The following is a 16,500-nucleotide window of genomic DNA, read 5'->3' as shown; positions in this document are numbered from 1 at the left end:
CCAGGAGCCAGGAGCTTCTTCCAGGTCTCCCAGGAGGGTACTGCTTTCCCAGGCCATAACAGAGAGCTCGATGGGAAGTAGAGCAGCTGGGACTCAAACAGGTGCCCGTGTGGGATGCCTGCACTGCAGGCAGGGGCTTTACCCATTAAGCCACAGCACTGGCCCCTCTCTAGTACTCTTTATGCCTCAGCTCCCACATGGCTCAAAATGGTTCAGGAGCATACTGTGCACCGATGCGTATGTTCACCTTCTCTTATGGTGTTTCCCTTCTTTTTCATTATGCACTTTATGGTAAAATGCTAAAATTTTTTTCTTTTCAACTTTTATTTAATAAATATAAATTTCCAAAGTACAACTTTTGAATTATAGCAGCTTTTCCCCTATAACCTCCTTCCCACCCACAATCCCATCTCCCACTCCCTCTCCCATCTCATTTTTCATCATGATTCATTTTCAATTATCTTTATATACAGAAGATCAACTTAGTATATACTAAGTAAAGATTTCAACAGACTGCACCCACACAGACACACAAAGTATAGAGTACTGTTTGAATAGTAGTTTTACCATTAATTCTCATAGTACAATACATTAAGGGCAGAGGTCCTGTATGGGGAGCAGGTGTACAGTGACTCCCGTTGTTGATTTAACAATTGACACTCTTATTTATGATGGAAGCCTCTTGAGTTCACCAACTCCAATCTTATTTAGACAAGGCCATATTCAAAGTGGAAGTTCTCTCCTCTCTTCAGAGAAAGGTTCTGCCTTCTTTGATGGCCCATTCTTTCTGCTGGAATCTCACTCACAGAGATCTTTCATAAAATGATAAATTTTAAGGTCAAGTGCAAATATCATTCTTTTAGAGCTTCCCAAGGAAAAAAATGATTTTCTTTGTGTATTAATGACCCTCTGTTTCTAAATGACATACGTATAATTCTGTCTCTTTGATGATGGAAGATAATTGTAGTTGACTGACACTCATGAGAAAACAGACCATCTCCTTTCATGTTCTTGTGTTTCTCCTTATTTACATGTTCAAAGAAGATGCAGAACATGGAATATGCAAAAAGCTTCTGGTAACATCACAAAGGACCTGAAAGGAAATGTGTATTTTCCTCTGTCTCTGTGGATAGGAGGTGAGGACCTCAGAGTTCTTCCCAGGAATGCCTTTCAACCACACTGGTGTTAGCCACACAGTCTTCCGCTTGCTGGGCATCCCTGGCCTAGAGGACCAGCACATGTGGATTTCCATCCCCTTCTGCATCTCCTATGTCATCGCCCTGCTTGGGAACAGCCTGCTCATCTTCATTATCCTCACCACGCACAGCCTGCACGAGCCCATGTACCTCTTCCTCTGCATGTTGGCCGGAGCAGATGTTGTCCTCTCCACATCCACGGTGCCTCAGGCCTTGGCCATCTTCTGGTTCCACGCCGGGGAGATCTCCCTGGATTGCTGCATCACTCAACTCTTCTTCATCCATTCCACCTTCATCTCTGAGTCAGGGATCTTGCTGGTGATGGCATTTGACCGCTACGTTGCCATATGCTACCCACTGAGATACACTGCTATTCTTACATGTGGACTGATTGGGAAAATTGGTGTGATTGTCTTTCTGAGAAGCTATGGTATGATTTTCCCCATAATATTTCTTTTGAAAAGATTGACTTTCTGCCAAAATAATATAATTCCACACACATTTTGTGAACACATTGGTTTGGCCAAATATGCTTGTAATGATATTCAAGTAAACATCTGGTATGGGTTTTCTGTTCTAATGTCAACAGTGGTCTTAGATGTTGTGCTAATTTTTGTTTCCTATGTGTTGATTCTCCATGCTGTCTTCCACATGTCTTCCCAACATGCTCGCCACAAAGCTCTGCATACATGTGGCTCCCATATCTGTGTCATCATCCTTTTTTATGGACCTGGAATCTTTACAACCCTCGTTCAGCGGTTTGGACATCACATTCCACTGCATATCCACATTTTGCTGGCTAATGTCTGCATTCTGGCTCCACCTATGCTGAATCCCATCATTTATGGGATCAAGACCAAGCAAATCCAGGAGCAAGTGGTTCATGTGTTGTTTGCAAAACAGAAGTGACTTTGGTTTAACAAGAAAGTTTTCAGAATCCCTAGCTATCTGCTAAATTGTCTATGCAAGTAATGGGTGGAATGGTGTCAGCTGACCCAGTAGGAACCAGGTCAGTGTGTTCCGTGTCTGATGCATGTTTCACCAGGTAGGTTGCAGGACTTTTCCATTTTCTCAATAGCTTATCTTTTGCACAGGACTTGGGATAGGATGGGTTGTTTTTAGAAGTCATGTCCCCTTAAAGACATTAGCATGCTCTTTGGAAATAGAGGAAGCAAGAACAATGTTCTTGTCATCATTTGTTCAGCTATCCTGTACTGAGTTTCTCAAGTCCCAAGACATGTTATAATTTCCTTGGGCAATCACATACTAACTTCCCTTTGTTTATGTCCTTTGCTCAAAGTGACATCCTTATATCAGTGGTTCCTAGACTTTCTATTTCTATTCATTGTATTCTATTTGTTTTTCTTGTAACATAATATTATAGGCAACAAGGTCTCTGGCTGGGTATATTTCAGGTTCAAGAATTCAAAGTGGTGGCATAAAGATGTACAGGAAAGCAGGATTCATTTAAAGAAAAGTAAGTCAGGTCAGCTTGAAAGAGAGAAAGAGAATGGATAAAATGCTCAAATACAAAAAAGACCCAAACCAAAAAACCTTCAACAAGGTTTGTGCAGTCCTTTTTATTCTACTGGAAGGCATAGAGGGTGGTATCTGGGGTAGGACATAAGTGAATATTAAAAAGGAACAGAATTTGGAGTGGAGCTTGAGTATTGTCCTTTTCTGTGCCCTGATTGGGAAATGTTGGTGGTGTCATGGTGTGCATGGTGCATCATGGGAGTGGGAGTGTCAGCTATGATAATTTTATCCTAGAGGCATTATAATGATTTAAATGTCATGGGGACACATTCTGCAGCCATATTGGATATTTCCAGCTGGAACTGCTTCTAAGATTGCAACATGGAGAAACTTGCAGTTTCCACTACACAGAAAAAGGGTGAGTTGCTTGGTGGTACAGGGGAGATGGGTTTGGAGGCTGCACAGAAAGGGAAGGAAGTTTGGATGCTACACAGAAAAGGAGCAGGGCTGTGCAGTTATGAGGAGACTGGCCACAGCTGCTGGGTCAGCCAGCCAGGCTTCCACATAAGCCAGCTGGAGCTACCCCACAGCAGGTTGTGTTGCTGGAGCTGTCCTGTGACAGGTTGCACTGCTGAATGGCCAGCTGGGGCTGTCACATGTGGATTGGCCTTAGCAGTCAAACAGCAGTTTGGCTGGGCTGTCAGACAGTGGCCCAGTGCTACTGTGCGGGTTGGCTAGGGCTGTCAAACCTTATCTTCTTTAACATGAACTGTCAGCTCAATTCAATAATTTATAGCAAGGGAATGTGAGTGAATTATGTGATTTAGGTTTGGCAGAGCAACCCTTTTTGAGACTAAGGCTGGCCAGTCTCTCGTGTTGGGAAAAGAGGAATGTGGTTTCTGAAGGGATGGAGTATGCCGGGAGAAGGCTGAGGAAAGGGAACGCCTCCAGCTCAGTGTCAGGCTATGTTCCTCACTGATCTGTTCCCCAGAAGGGCGTTCCAGGTGTTTAGTCTCCTGATTCCTGACTGCCTTGACAGCCACCCTTCCCGCATCCCCTGCCATGCAACCTGAGCTGTGGATACACGCACCATTAGCTCCTCATCTTTCCCAGGCTATACAGACTCTGCTCTGTCTTGGAACAACCTCCACTGACTTGTGGGACACTCCTATTTCTCTTCCATACTGGATGCTGATGCCATCTCCTCTGGGACACTTTTCTCAAGCAACCACTCCTTTCAATGTATTATAGTTGATACTTCCTTTATAAGAAAAGTAGCATATTTCCTGGCCTCGGAATCGGCCCTTGAGGCATTCGGATCTGGCTGAAGAGCCCATGAGAGTATTTTAGGCATGGAAAGCCAAGACACTCTGGTAAAAAAAACAAAACAAAACAAAACAAAAAAAAAACCACACACACACACACAAAACAAAAAACAAACAAACAACAACAACAACAACAACAACTAAATGAAAGATCTCTGCGAGTGAGATCCCAGTGGAAAGAACAGGGCCATCAAAGAAGGAGGTACCTTTCTCTGAAGGGAGGAGAGAACTTCCACTTTGACTATGGCTTTGTAGAAATAAGATCAAAGTCGGTGAGCTCAGGGGCCTTCCATGGCCTTGGCAACTCATGACTAGAGCCTGGGGAGATTGCTGATGCCTTAAACAAGAGTGTCAATTTGTTAAGTCAACAATAGGAGTCACTGTGCACTTACTCCTCATGTAGGATCTCTGTCCTTAATATGTAGTTCAATGTGAATTAATGATATGACTAGTGCTCAAACAGTATTTGGCAATTTGTGTTCCGTGTGGGGGCAAACTGATGAAATCTTTACTTAGTATATACTAAGTTGATCTTCTGTATATAAAGATAATTGAAAATGAATCTTGATGTGAATGGAATGGGAGAGGGAGCGGGAGATGGGAGGATTGTGGGTGGGTGGGAAGTTATGGGGGGGAAAAAGCCATTGTAATCCATAAACTGTACTTTGGAAATTTTTATCTACCATAAAAGTTAAAAGTTAAAAAAATAAAAAAAGAAAAGTAGCATATTTCCCATATCTCCTTTTTAATACTTAACTAAAAATCTGTTTCCATGAAAACATAGACCATTATGAAAAAAGAAACTCAGTCTCACAGATTTCAATTTCAGTATTAAAATTTCATCATAGCTATAGACCTGCCTTTATGTATGTGTATTTGTATATGGGTCTGTATCTATGTTATCTCCAGCCACATAAATTTCCACATCTATCTAGAAAACATTGTCAGGCAATAAATACATGGAGTATTGCTTATTCTGCACATATATAATGTACATATAGTAACCTAATTTTTATTCCCCTTTAAAATTATCCATTTTTAATTGAAAAATAAAAATTATAACCTTCCTTTGATATCCACAGAAGGTTGGTTCCAGGATCTCCTGAGGATAACAAAAATCTATGAATGTTTAAATCCTTGAAAAAAAAAAGGCATACTATTTGCATATAACCTAAAAAACATCTTCCCATCTACTTGACATCATCTTTCAATTACTTATAATACATAATACAGTGTAAATGCTAAGTAAGTAGTTGTTACTGTGTATTGTGGAGGGAATTTGTGGCAACATGGGTGAACCCAGAGGACATTAGGCCAAGTGAAATAATCCAGACATAAAAAGACAAATACCACATGACTTTACTTATATATAGAAACTAAAAGAGTGAAACTCATAGAAGCAGAGTGCAGAGTGCAGTGTTGTAGGTGGAGAGGAGGGCAGGTGGGGAGACAGTAAAAGGGTGTAAAGTTTCAGTTATTCAAGATGAATGTTTATTCTGGGGATCTAAGGTATAGTTATCAGTATTGTAATCATAGACTTGACACTTGCTAAGAAAGTAGATGTTATGTGCTTGTAACAAAAAATGTAATGCTGTGAGATGACAAATACTTCAGTTAGGCTTGATTGTAGTATTTCATAATGCATATACATATCAAAACAAAATCATCTACCTTAAATACATACATTTTTGTCATTGTTAGTAATTTTAAATTTACAAAACAATACTTGTGAGGTAGTACTTCAATGAATTCCCCTATACCCTCACCCCATTTTCCCTATTAACATTTCATATTAATATACTTGTCATAATAAATGAAACCACACCCGACCTCCCCTACTTTTTTTTTTTCCAAACTCCTTTTATACCTCCCAGCCTCTAGTAACCAGTACCCTACAATTTTTATTCGTCAATTGTAAGTAAGACTGGAACAAGAGAGCACAGGTAAATAATTAGTTTAGTCTATGGACGTTGAAATGTCTGTGATAGCAGTGCCACTCTTGCATATATTTGTGAGGCAGTCTAGGCCTGCAGACTGCACTGAGGAGTAGGAGAAGGAAAAGAACAAAGGGGAAGTAGCTTCTACGAGGAAGTGAACGAGCTTTGGTCTGGAACAAAGCCTGGAAATGTTTTGCAGTAAAAATGCCAACCCCCTACTGGGGTTATTTCAAGCATCTTTAAAATATTAAGGGCTCCCACGGGTTCTAAATAAATAACGTAAAACATTAATGGACAAAAATATTTAATTAAGATTTTGATTCCCATCCACACAGGAAGGAAACCCACAAAGGCACTGTCTCTTCATTCCTGTATTGCAAAGTGCCTGTCCCAGAGTAGGTTTCCATTTGCAAAAACTTGACTTCTTGTAAAAAAGGATTTATAAATAATTATTCAAATGTGAAAGTTTTATCAATATGTAATACATGGGAATGGAAGCACTGCCATGGAATTTCCTTCTGCTGTGTGTCAAGCATGTAAATACAGCAATTCAGAACACACACAGAAGTTTATATATAAATATATTCATTACAGAATATTTTAATAGAGAAAAACAGAAGATACATAAGTGTCTAACAATCGAGGAATGATTTAAACATATTATGGAATGTCACCAACATGGAACTCTTTCTTTAAAGGAATATGTATAGAGTACTAACTATGTGTGTGACATTGTTCTAGACTGGAGACAAATGCAGCTGTAGTAAAAGAGCTCTGTGGTAATAAAATTGTATTGTTTCTGGGATTCCTGCTAAATGAGTAGATTTTAGTTGCTCTTGCATAAAAACAAAAGGATAACTGTGGGAGATGATGGATATAGTAATTTTCCTCTATGGTAATCATTTAAATCTCTCTATATATCCTATAACATCATGTTTTATACCTTAAATATGCAATTTATTTTAAAGAAATAAACTCAATTTCCTACAATGGAAAAAAAATTAAAAGAGCCCCGTGGTTTACAGAACACAGATTACCATGAAAAGTTAGAGCATGCCACATGTACAGTAAGATCTCAACAAAACAGAAATGCAAAAATAGGGGAGGAAAGATCTTGGAGGGTTACCAGTGAAAATACTCCATTGTTAATCATGAAACCATGGAATAAAGCATTAAAACAATAAAGAATTTTAAATGGACTTGATGTTGTTCAACATTTTATTATGATGCTCTCAGTATACTTTGTACTTAAACCCTCTGGGTTGTATGGGTGATGAATGACTAAATCAAATGTTGGAGAGAATTCTGGCTCCTAAAGTGTTTCTGTGCCTTCCAGAATTCAGGGTTGAAGAGGATGACATGGAGCAAGTCTGGGGCCTTGCTGAAGACCCCCAGCCAATTCCTACCCTCAGCCCTAACGTCTCCTCTCTGAAACCCCTCCCACCACATCTTTGCTCCCTAGCTCATGGAACCTCGCAGGCATGCTATTTATGGTGGGCTCCTGGCGTCCGTGCAGTGAAAGAGTTAAGAGCTCCCTTTATACTTATATCACTGGGAGTAGGGGAGATCCTTGGGGAGAAGCAAATCACATGGACACATCTATGGTCCCAGAAGATGCTAAAAAAAAGAATAATTTGTCCTGCGGCTGCTCCTCCAGTTTGGGCTGTTGGCCACTGCACTGGCTGTGGGGACATGCTTGGATCAGGGCCGGGGCATGGCTCCAGCTGGCGATTCCTGATGCTGTGAGGGGCACTGACCAGCACAGCCTGCTGCTTCTGAGGGCTTTTCTGCTCTATGACATGAACTGTGAGGTCCGACTGAGTGTCGGGGAGGGGAGGTGAAGGAAAACACTGAGCTTATTGATGAGAGATGTGGGAAATAATGCCGGATCACCGTCTTCATTTGGCCACCCTATGGAGGTTATAGTCGGCGTTTTCTACCCTCTGGAAGAGGAATTAGAGAGGCCAGACCGGACTGTTTCTGCAGCAGCTTTGTGGCATAGTGGAAACACTAGTGGAAGGTGAGGCTTGCTTCTGGACTGCCTGAACTGAGTTCCTCCGTGACCTTGGAACAACTGCCTTCCTTCTGAGGCCTTTGTAGATACAGTGTTACATCCTGAGAATATCCTATTGTAGGGTTGAGGAACCATTTTGGAACAGGCAGAGTAAATATTTTAGGCTTCAGATTTGCCCCATTCAACTGTGTCCCACAACAGAAGCCATAGACAGTATGTAAATAAATGGGAATAGTTATGTTCTGATAAAACTTAGTTTACAAAAGCAGGTGGTGGGAAGAATTTGACTTTAGTTTGAACCCTGGGAATGAGTCCCAACCAGCATTTATTTCTTATATCTCTGGCTTAAGCATAGAACTGGTGAAGCAGAGGTGTAGCCCTGTGAATTGCGTTTTTGTGAGAGTCCCCTCCTGTGGCGGGGAAAGGGGATTGTAAGGCTGGAGGCAGAGTGAGAGTGAGTCATAAGGTGACTTAGAAAAGTCATAAACTGCCCATATGAGAGTGAGCTTGGGTAATTAACGACTCTATGCAGATTTGTATGAGTCCGTACTCATGCATGTGGGAAAGTTTAAAAGTAGGTGTGTGAAGTGTCGCAGTGATGGGCTGTTTGTGTAGGTTGTGTAAATGTGTGTCAGGGTATATTCCTTTACCCAGTGTATGTGAGTGAATAAATGTGTGAATAAGAATGAATGTAGGAAAAAAATGAATGTATGAAACTATGCATCTGAATGAGTGTGTGTGTGCGTGTGTGTGTGTGTGTGTGTGTGTTTGTGTATTTGTAGTTGGCAGAGCTGGAATTGATCCCAGGTAGGTCTAAATCTAAAGCCATATCATTTTGCCTATATTATGCTCTTAGATGTCTGAAAAATTGCAGCATAAATAGGAGAATTGGAAGGGAATGGGTAGAAACCCTGGAAAGATGGTATAGGTAATCAGAATAACAAAATGGAAATTTTAAAAAGCTAATGCATGTTTTAATCCTAATAGTCTTGGTTTCAAATATCACATTTGGACCACTTGTCATTCATAAACCAGTGATGATTCCAATTTCATAGGTGAGCATTAGAAACAAGAAATGTATTTATGTACGACTGATGCAGTGCTCACTGCACCAAGCGGATATCAGAAATAAGAAATGGACCTCGCACTCAGTAGGTACTGAATGGTTGCTATTATACAACCAGGAACTATTAACAGAAATTAGAGATTGTGAATAATAAGAAAAGTGAGGCTAGATTGTGCAAGCGTGTTGTGGCAGACTTAGAAAAAGAAGCTTAAGAGGTATGTTGGGTTGTAAGTAAAATGGCAATGGTTGAAGATTAAGAGGGAGGTAAGTGGACTGTGCATGGACAAAAGGTTTAGCCTTGGGAAAGAGTAAGAGAGAAAATACAAATTTATATTACATTTGAATATAAGTAAATTTGTAGGTGGCAAAGTGAATGTGGGGGAGGCTAAAGGATCGTGAAATCATGGGAGTGAGAGGAAGCAGGGCAGACCTGAATGGGCCTAGTCTGGGAAGCCAAATTCCATCCCTACCTTCTGCTGGCCAGGTGACCTCGGTGGGCTGCTACTTACATTCTCCAAGCTTTCCTCGCAACCCATCAGTAAAATGGGGCAGATGGCTACAGGCGCCTCTGGCTGCTTAATTGAGATAATGCATGTAAAGCCCTCAGCACAGCGCCCCTCCTCACTGCTCTCTGTTCTTCAGTGGTCTTGTTCCTTCCCCAGTCATCTTAAAATAACAGGGAGTGATGGGGGGAGGTGGGACAGGGGAGGGAGGGAGGAAGGAGGAGGAGAGGGAGAGAGGGAGCAAGTGAGGCAGCAAAACTAAAATGCAAATGCACCATTTCTACATTACAGATCTTTTAGTGCCTCTTAATACAACAAATTCTCACTCAGAGTAATACTGAAGCCCTTGATGAGTGGCCTCATCTCACTTCTCAACATTCTTTTCTACCATATTTCCTTTGCTGTTAACCCTGAATCGTTACAATTTTCCTCCAAAACACATGTCCTGTTATATCTCTATGACTTCATTCAAGTTCTTACCCCATCACATTTCTTCACTTGGCAAATTCTCATTGTTCAAGGTTCAACTCGGGCTGGTACCTTTAAACAATCTTTTCTGAACTCATAGGGAGTTTTCCATGTTTCCACAGCCCCTCTGTTTAGTTTGTCCTCCACACTGCTCATAGTAATGGCCTGTCTCCTACTAAGTAGATCCTCAGGCAGCCATGCCTGCACATAGTAGGCTTGTTACATTGATAGGCAGCTCAGTTTCCAGTTCCCTTTTGAGATGCACGTCACAATCTGGTGGTCAAAGTGGAGATTGTGGTGTTTGCCATTCACAGCCTTTGGCAGTTTGTTATGGTCTACAGCATTCAGAGAGGAAGGCCTCTTAGAGATGATGCAGTCAACCCTCTCCCTAACTTCAGTTTTATGGTGATAAAACAAAGATCCAGAGCAGGGAAGTAATTTTACTGAGATTACATGGGTAGTGAACAAATGGAAAGTAAGTTTAACTCCTGCCTCCTGACTGGGACCCTTTTCACTGCTCTGTTCAATGGAATATGATCTGTTCCCTCCTCCCCTACTCCAACCATCCAGCTTTCTGGGAAGAGAGAAGAGGTGACTGCCAAATCCTACACACCAAGGCACAGGTGACCTGAACTGGGCATGGCAACTCCTAATTCCACTAGCATCAGCCACTCGTTCTTCATTCTGCTGGGCATCCCTGGACTGGAAGACCAGCACGCGTGGATCTCTCTCCCCTTCTTTCTTTCCTACCTTGTTGCTCTGCTTGGGAACAGCCTCCTCATCTTCATCATCATTACTGAACGCAGCCTCCATGAACCCATGTACCTCTTCCTCTGCATGCTCGCCGTGGCTGACCTCATCTTGTCCACTACCACTGTGCCCAAGGCCTTGGCCATATTCTGGTTCCATGCTGGGGCGATCTCCCTAGATGGCTGTGTCACCCAGATCTTCTTCATCCATGCTACTTTCATTGCTGAATCAGGGATTCTGTTGGCGATGGCGTTTGACCGCTATGTGGCCATCTGTGACCCTCTGCACTATACCGTAGTGCTGAATCATGCAGTGATTGTAAGGGTAGGCTCGGCTGTGGTCCTGAGGAGCTTCTGTGTGATACTCCCAGATGTGTTCCTGGTGAAGCGATTGCCTTTCTGCCGTAGCAATCTGCTGCCACATACCTACTGTGAGCACATGGCTGTTGCCAAGTTTGCTTGTGCTGATATTCGTGTCAATGTCTGGTATGGCTTGTCTGTCCTTCTCTCTACAGTGGTACTAGATGCCTTGCTCATCTTAGTTTCCTACAGTCTCATCCTCAATGCAGTGTTCCACCTCCCCTCCCAAGGAGCTCGGCAAAAAGCTCTGGGCACGTGTGGCTCCCACCTTGGGGTCATTTCCATGTTCTACTTACCTGGCATTTTTACCATAATTACCCAGCGGTTTGGACACCATGTTCCTCTCCATACACACATCCTGCTGGCCAACGTCTGCATGCTGGCCCCTCCCATGCTGAATCCCATCATTTATGGGGTCAAGACCAGACAGATTCGAGAGCGTGTGCTCAGTACTTGGTCTTCACAGTGGAAATGATGCCTAGTTTGATCAGGGGGTGGTGAGATGTTTACCAATATAGGGTTTCACTTTTTGTTTTGGGCCTACTTTGCAGAGACTTATGGATTAAAAGTTCCACTGACTGTGAACAAAGTGACGTGTCAGATTTCCATATGACTTTGAGAAGGGTAGTGTTTAGGAAAAAGCATGAGCTTTTAAATCCAAATCATGTTTGACTCTTGGCTTTACTAATAATGATGTGTTTGACTGTGGGACAATTAGTCTCTCAAATACTTTTCTTAGCACATGCTTAGGGTAATCGAAAAAGACAGATATCAAAACCAAAGCAACCAATTTAAACCACGAGAAAACTTGACCCACAATGAACTTACCTAGGGCATCACAGACTAGACAGAATCTGTATTAATGTAATCATAGATACACATTTGATATCATTAAAAATACATTTTAAGTTAGATATGGGCAGGTGCTATAATGCTTTCATTCTGATATCCTTCTTGTACCTTAATCATAGGGCTGTGATAGAACTGAAAGTGTAAACATGATGATCTTGAATGTACATAAGAGTAAGCTGTGGACACATTTTTAATTTTTCTTCCCCATTCTTTAAAATTTTTTTTTCTTTTTTGACAGGCAGAGTGGACAGTGAGAGAGAGAGACAGAGAGAAAGGTCTTCCTTTTTCCGTTGGTTCACCCTCCAATGGCCGCCAAGGCTGGCGCGCTGCGGCCGGCGCACTGTGCTGATCCGAAGCCAGGAACCAGGTGCTTTTCCTGGTCTCCCATGTGGGTGCAGGGCCCAAGCACTTGGGCCATCCTCCAATGCCTTCCCGGGCCACAGCAGAGAGCTGGACTGGAAGAGGAGCAACCAGGACAGAATCCGGTGCCCTGACCGGGACTAGAACCTGGTGTGCCGGCACCGCAGCCAGAGGATTAGCCTAGTGAGCTGCAGCACCGGCCTAAAATTTTGATATAATAATTTCTGCCCCTCCTAATTCAATAGGAAGTTGAATAATCAAATATTAGGAAATTCAACAGAACTTATTTGAATTTTAAAGGACACTATCAATTAGTGCTGATATAGTCTATCATTTTTCAAGATCATTTTTATGTGAAAATAGGAGTGCACTCAGGTGAGTGTCTATAAGTTTGGAAAAACTTGAGCTACCATGAAATCTCTGACTGGAAACCAAAGAGAATGTCATATTTGTAATGAATATCTCCAAGGATACCTTGATATGCCAAGGTATTCAGATTTTGAGAAATGAGATTAACTTTATATCAGAGTGACAGTCTTCTATCACCATAGTTGTCACTTATGCTGGTCAACCTCAATACAGAAATACAAAGCAGAACTATCATGATAACCAACATTTTTAAAAAACATTTTCCCATGTACCTGACACATACAAGTCAATCAGTCTCAAGTACACCCTCATTTGCATCAGCATGAGTTTTCTGTATTCCTTCTCCAGTTTATCAGCAATACACTGGTTAACTATGCTCATTTATCTTGACTTAGCTCTGTAATGTTGCCTGAGGATTCATGACCTGGGCCTGGGGCTCTTCTTTTTGTCTTTTCTCAACAGGACCACCTCTCTGTTCAGCATTCAGACAGACCATTACTCATAGTTAGAAACAGTTCATCAAGAAACTCTGTTCAAAGTCACTGACATCTTTGTTAGTATTGAAGTTTTTCATAAAATATTTTGCTAATGGTCTAATGGCAATCTGAGATTCTATTTTAGATAAGAAACATCATAGCTTAGTATAGCCTACCTTAAAAGTGCTCAGAACACTAACATTAACCTATAGTTGGGCAAAATAATCTATTACAAATCCTATTTTATAATAAAGTATTGAATATCTCATGTAGTTTATTGGCTACTGAGCGTGAAGCATAGAATAGCTGTATGAGTATGCGTTTGCACCATTGTAAGGTTGAAAAATCCCAAGTGAAATTGTAAATTTGGGGCTGCTTGTGTACTTCTAGATATATGTCCCTCCCAAATATAGAACATACACACATATTCCCCATAACATATATAAGAATATTCATATTCATTTTATATATGTAAGAGCAAAGAGATGACAGTCCTTATCAATAAAGGACTGTCATTTCTTTCTGTATGCATGCACATGTGTGCAGTAAAAATTTTTCTTTAAAGGTTTATTTTTTGAAAGGCAGAGAGGGAGAGGAAGGTAGGAGGGGAGGGAGAAGGATCTCGCATCCACTGGTTCACTCCACAAATGGCCATAACTGCCAGGCCTGGCCACTCTAAAGCCAGGAGGTAGGAACTCCATCTGGGTTTCTCATATGGGTGGCAAGAGCCCAGGTACTTGGCCATCTTGTTTCCCAGGCATATTAGCAGGGAATTGATTGGAAGTGGACCAGCATGAGGAAATTTTGAATTGAAATATTAACTTACAATTCAAAAATAAAAATCACCAAGCATAAGAAAAGGCTAAAAGTGTTTGTGAACAGCCTAACATCAAATAGATAAAACAACACACCCAGAGGAGAAAACTATACCAATAGTTTTCTACTGAACACAATACTTACTGAATATTCTTTATCAAAAAGCAAAAATATAATAGCAAACTAATGTTGAATGCCATTTTATAGTTTGAAATTGGTAGTGAGATGAATGTAACAAATCTGAAACTGTTATTCGGTATGTATGAGAGCACTTGAAAAAGTTCAAGGAAAAGTGTAAAGATGTCAGTGCAAAAAAAAATCCATGTTGAGATTTTGGTAATATGCATTTTCCATGTAGGATTAAGACTGTCAGGGGTGGGCATTTAGTGCAGTGGTTTAGAGCTCACTTGGGATGCCTGCATCCCATACTGGAATGTCTGGTTGAAGTCTTTTTAAAAAGATTTTATTTGAGAGATAAAGTTACAGACAGAGCAAGAGATAGAGAAAGGTCTTCCATCAGCTGGTTGACTCCCACTGAAGCTGGACGGATCTGAAGCCAGGAGCCAGGAGCTTCTTCTGTGTCTCCTATGTGGGTACAGGTGCCCAAGCACTTGGGCCATCTTCTACTGCTTTCCCAGGCCAGAAGCAGAGAGCTGGATCAGAAGAGGAGCAGCTTGGACACAAAGAGGCACCCATATGGCATGCTGGCACTGCAGATGGAGGCTTAGCCTACTACCCCACGGCACACAGTCTTGCTTCCACTTCCAATCCAGCTTCCTGCTAAAGCACATCCTGAGAAGGCAGCAGATGACGGATCAAGTACTTTGGCCCCTGCCACCCATATGGGAGACCTGGATTGAGTTCCAGATTCCTGACTTTGGCTTGGCCCAGGACCAGCTGTTGCTGGCATTTGGGAAGTGAACCATGGATGGACAGTCTCTCTCTCTCTGCTTTTCAAATAAAATGAAAGTAAATAAGACTGCCAGGTATTGTTGCTTTAGTGGGAACACATTTTGTAAGATTTCACAGAATCTCTAATTAACAATGTTCATCATGATTTTAGAGGTTATATAATAGCCACATCTGATTTATATTTTATGTATATTCATGAAAAAATTTTTATAGTGTGAAACTGGAAGGAATTTAAATGTCTTCAATGGAAAGGCTCTGTAAATTGTGTTGGAGAGTGTGTCAAAACAATGCCATAGAAACAGTAAAGAGAATGAATCGATGGCAATTACAAGAAATCCTAACACCCAGTCCTACAATGTTGACTGAGGAACACCATGAAACTAAAATGAAGCTACACATAAATAGGTTCTGTGCAATTGCATTTACATAGGATTCAAATAAAGAAAACAAATCTATGCTATATATATGAGGCTAGTGATGATCTTTGTGGTGTGTGACTTGAAGGGAACTCATTCAGATCTTTGGGGGTGCTGGCAGTGTTCTGGATTTGGATTCTATTACAGAGGAGTATTCAGTCACAAGAAAAATTTTTTAGCATACTGTGTATACTGTTCTGAATGCATATTTATGTCCATAAGAAACTTAACAGTACACATTAGATCATCAGGAAAACTATGGCACTATTCAGGGTTCCTTTTTGGCATTCCTACTTCCTTTTAAATTTTCACAGATGTCTGGGGCTTTCAGAGTCTGTAGATAGGTAGGTATGGAAGATAAGTATGCCTTGTAGACAGTGTGGAATGTCCTTATCTGTCTGAAAATTACACAGAGAGGGGGAGACAGAGAAGGATCTTCCATGTGCTGGTTCACTCCGCAAATGGCCACAATGCCCGGGGCTTGGCCAGGCTGAAGCCAGGATCTTCCTCCAGGTCTCCCACTCTGGTGCAGGAGCCCAAGCCCTTGGGCCATCCTTTGATGCTTTCCCAGGTGTATTAGCATGGAGACAGCTCAGAAGTGGAACACTAGGACTGAAACTGGTGTATATGATATCCCAGCATCACAGGTGGTGGTTTAACATGCTATGCCACATGAGCATGCCTTTTTGATCAGCCTGTCGGTCACTCCTAGAAGTGCAGTTTGTATCATGACTGAAGTATGATGCTCTTCCATCATTTATCCAAGTGAGTTGTCCAGCTGGATCCCCAGTATCTGGTCCTAAAACCATTTCCTAAGGATCTGCTGTGTCCCTGGCACTGGACTAGGCATAGGGGATGTAATAATCAAGCTCCAGGATCCATATCCTTCTCAGACACCATTACAGTATTTAAGATCCTTTCTCCTCCTAAAGAAACCAGCTCCACATGTAGCTGCTGCTCCCTGATGTTGGAGTCGTCCTTATAGAGGCCTGGAGAAAGCTGTGGGGTCTTCACCTCCAGGGCTTGGCACAGAGCAAGTACTTAACCTTCTTCTCCATTGGAACAGTTCCCAGGCAAAGTCAGGAGGCCAAGAGGGGATGTGGTCACATCGTAGCTCTGGGAAAGTGTGTTTCACACTACGATGTGCCTGTAGTGCCAACTCCATTGTGACCAGGGTGTGGCTGGGAGAGCTCCAGTCCTAGCTC

General features: G+C 41.8%; 2 protein-coding genes across 2 annotated transcripts; both read left to right on the top strand.

Annotated features, from left to right (window-relative positions):
• The first annotated feature begins 1,161 nt into the window (after positions 1-1,161).
• Positions 1,162-2,105, top strand: LOC100346343 (olfactory receptor 52B4-like). Its single transcript, XM_002708732.4, has one exon. The coding sequence runs from the start codon at positions 1,164-1,166 to the stop codon at positions 2,103-2,105; it is 942 nt and encodes a 313-aa protein (XP_002708778.2). The 5' UTR covers positions 1,162-1,163.
• Positions 2,106-10,624: 8,519 nt separating this feature from the next.
• LOC100345302 (olfactory receptor 52B4-like) lies at positions 10,625-11,569 on the top strand. Its single transcript, XM_008264910.2, has one exon. It carries the CDS (start codon positions 10,625-10,627, stop codon positions 11,567-11,569), a length of 945 nt encoding a protein of 314 aa, XP_008263132.2.
• The last annotated feature ends 4,931 nt before the right edge of the window (positions 11,570-16,500 follow it).

This window comes from Oryctolagus cuniculus, chromosome 1 (assembly GCF_964237555.1).
Source record: "Oryctolagus cuniculus chromosome 1, mOryCun1.1, whole genome shotgun sequence".
Classification (NCBI taxonomy): Eukaryota; Metazoa; Chordata; class Mammalia; order Lagomorpha; family Leporidae; genus Oryctolagus; species Oryctolagus cuniculus.
This window is presented reverse-complemented; position numbering and strand designations above follow the sequence as displayed.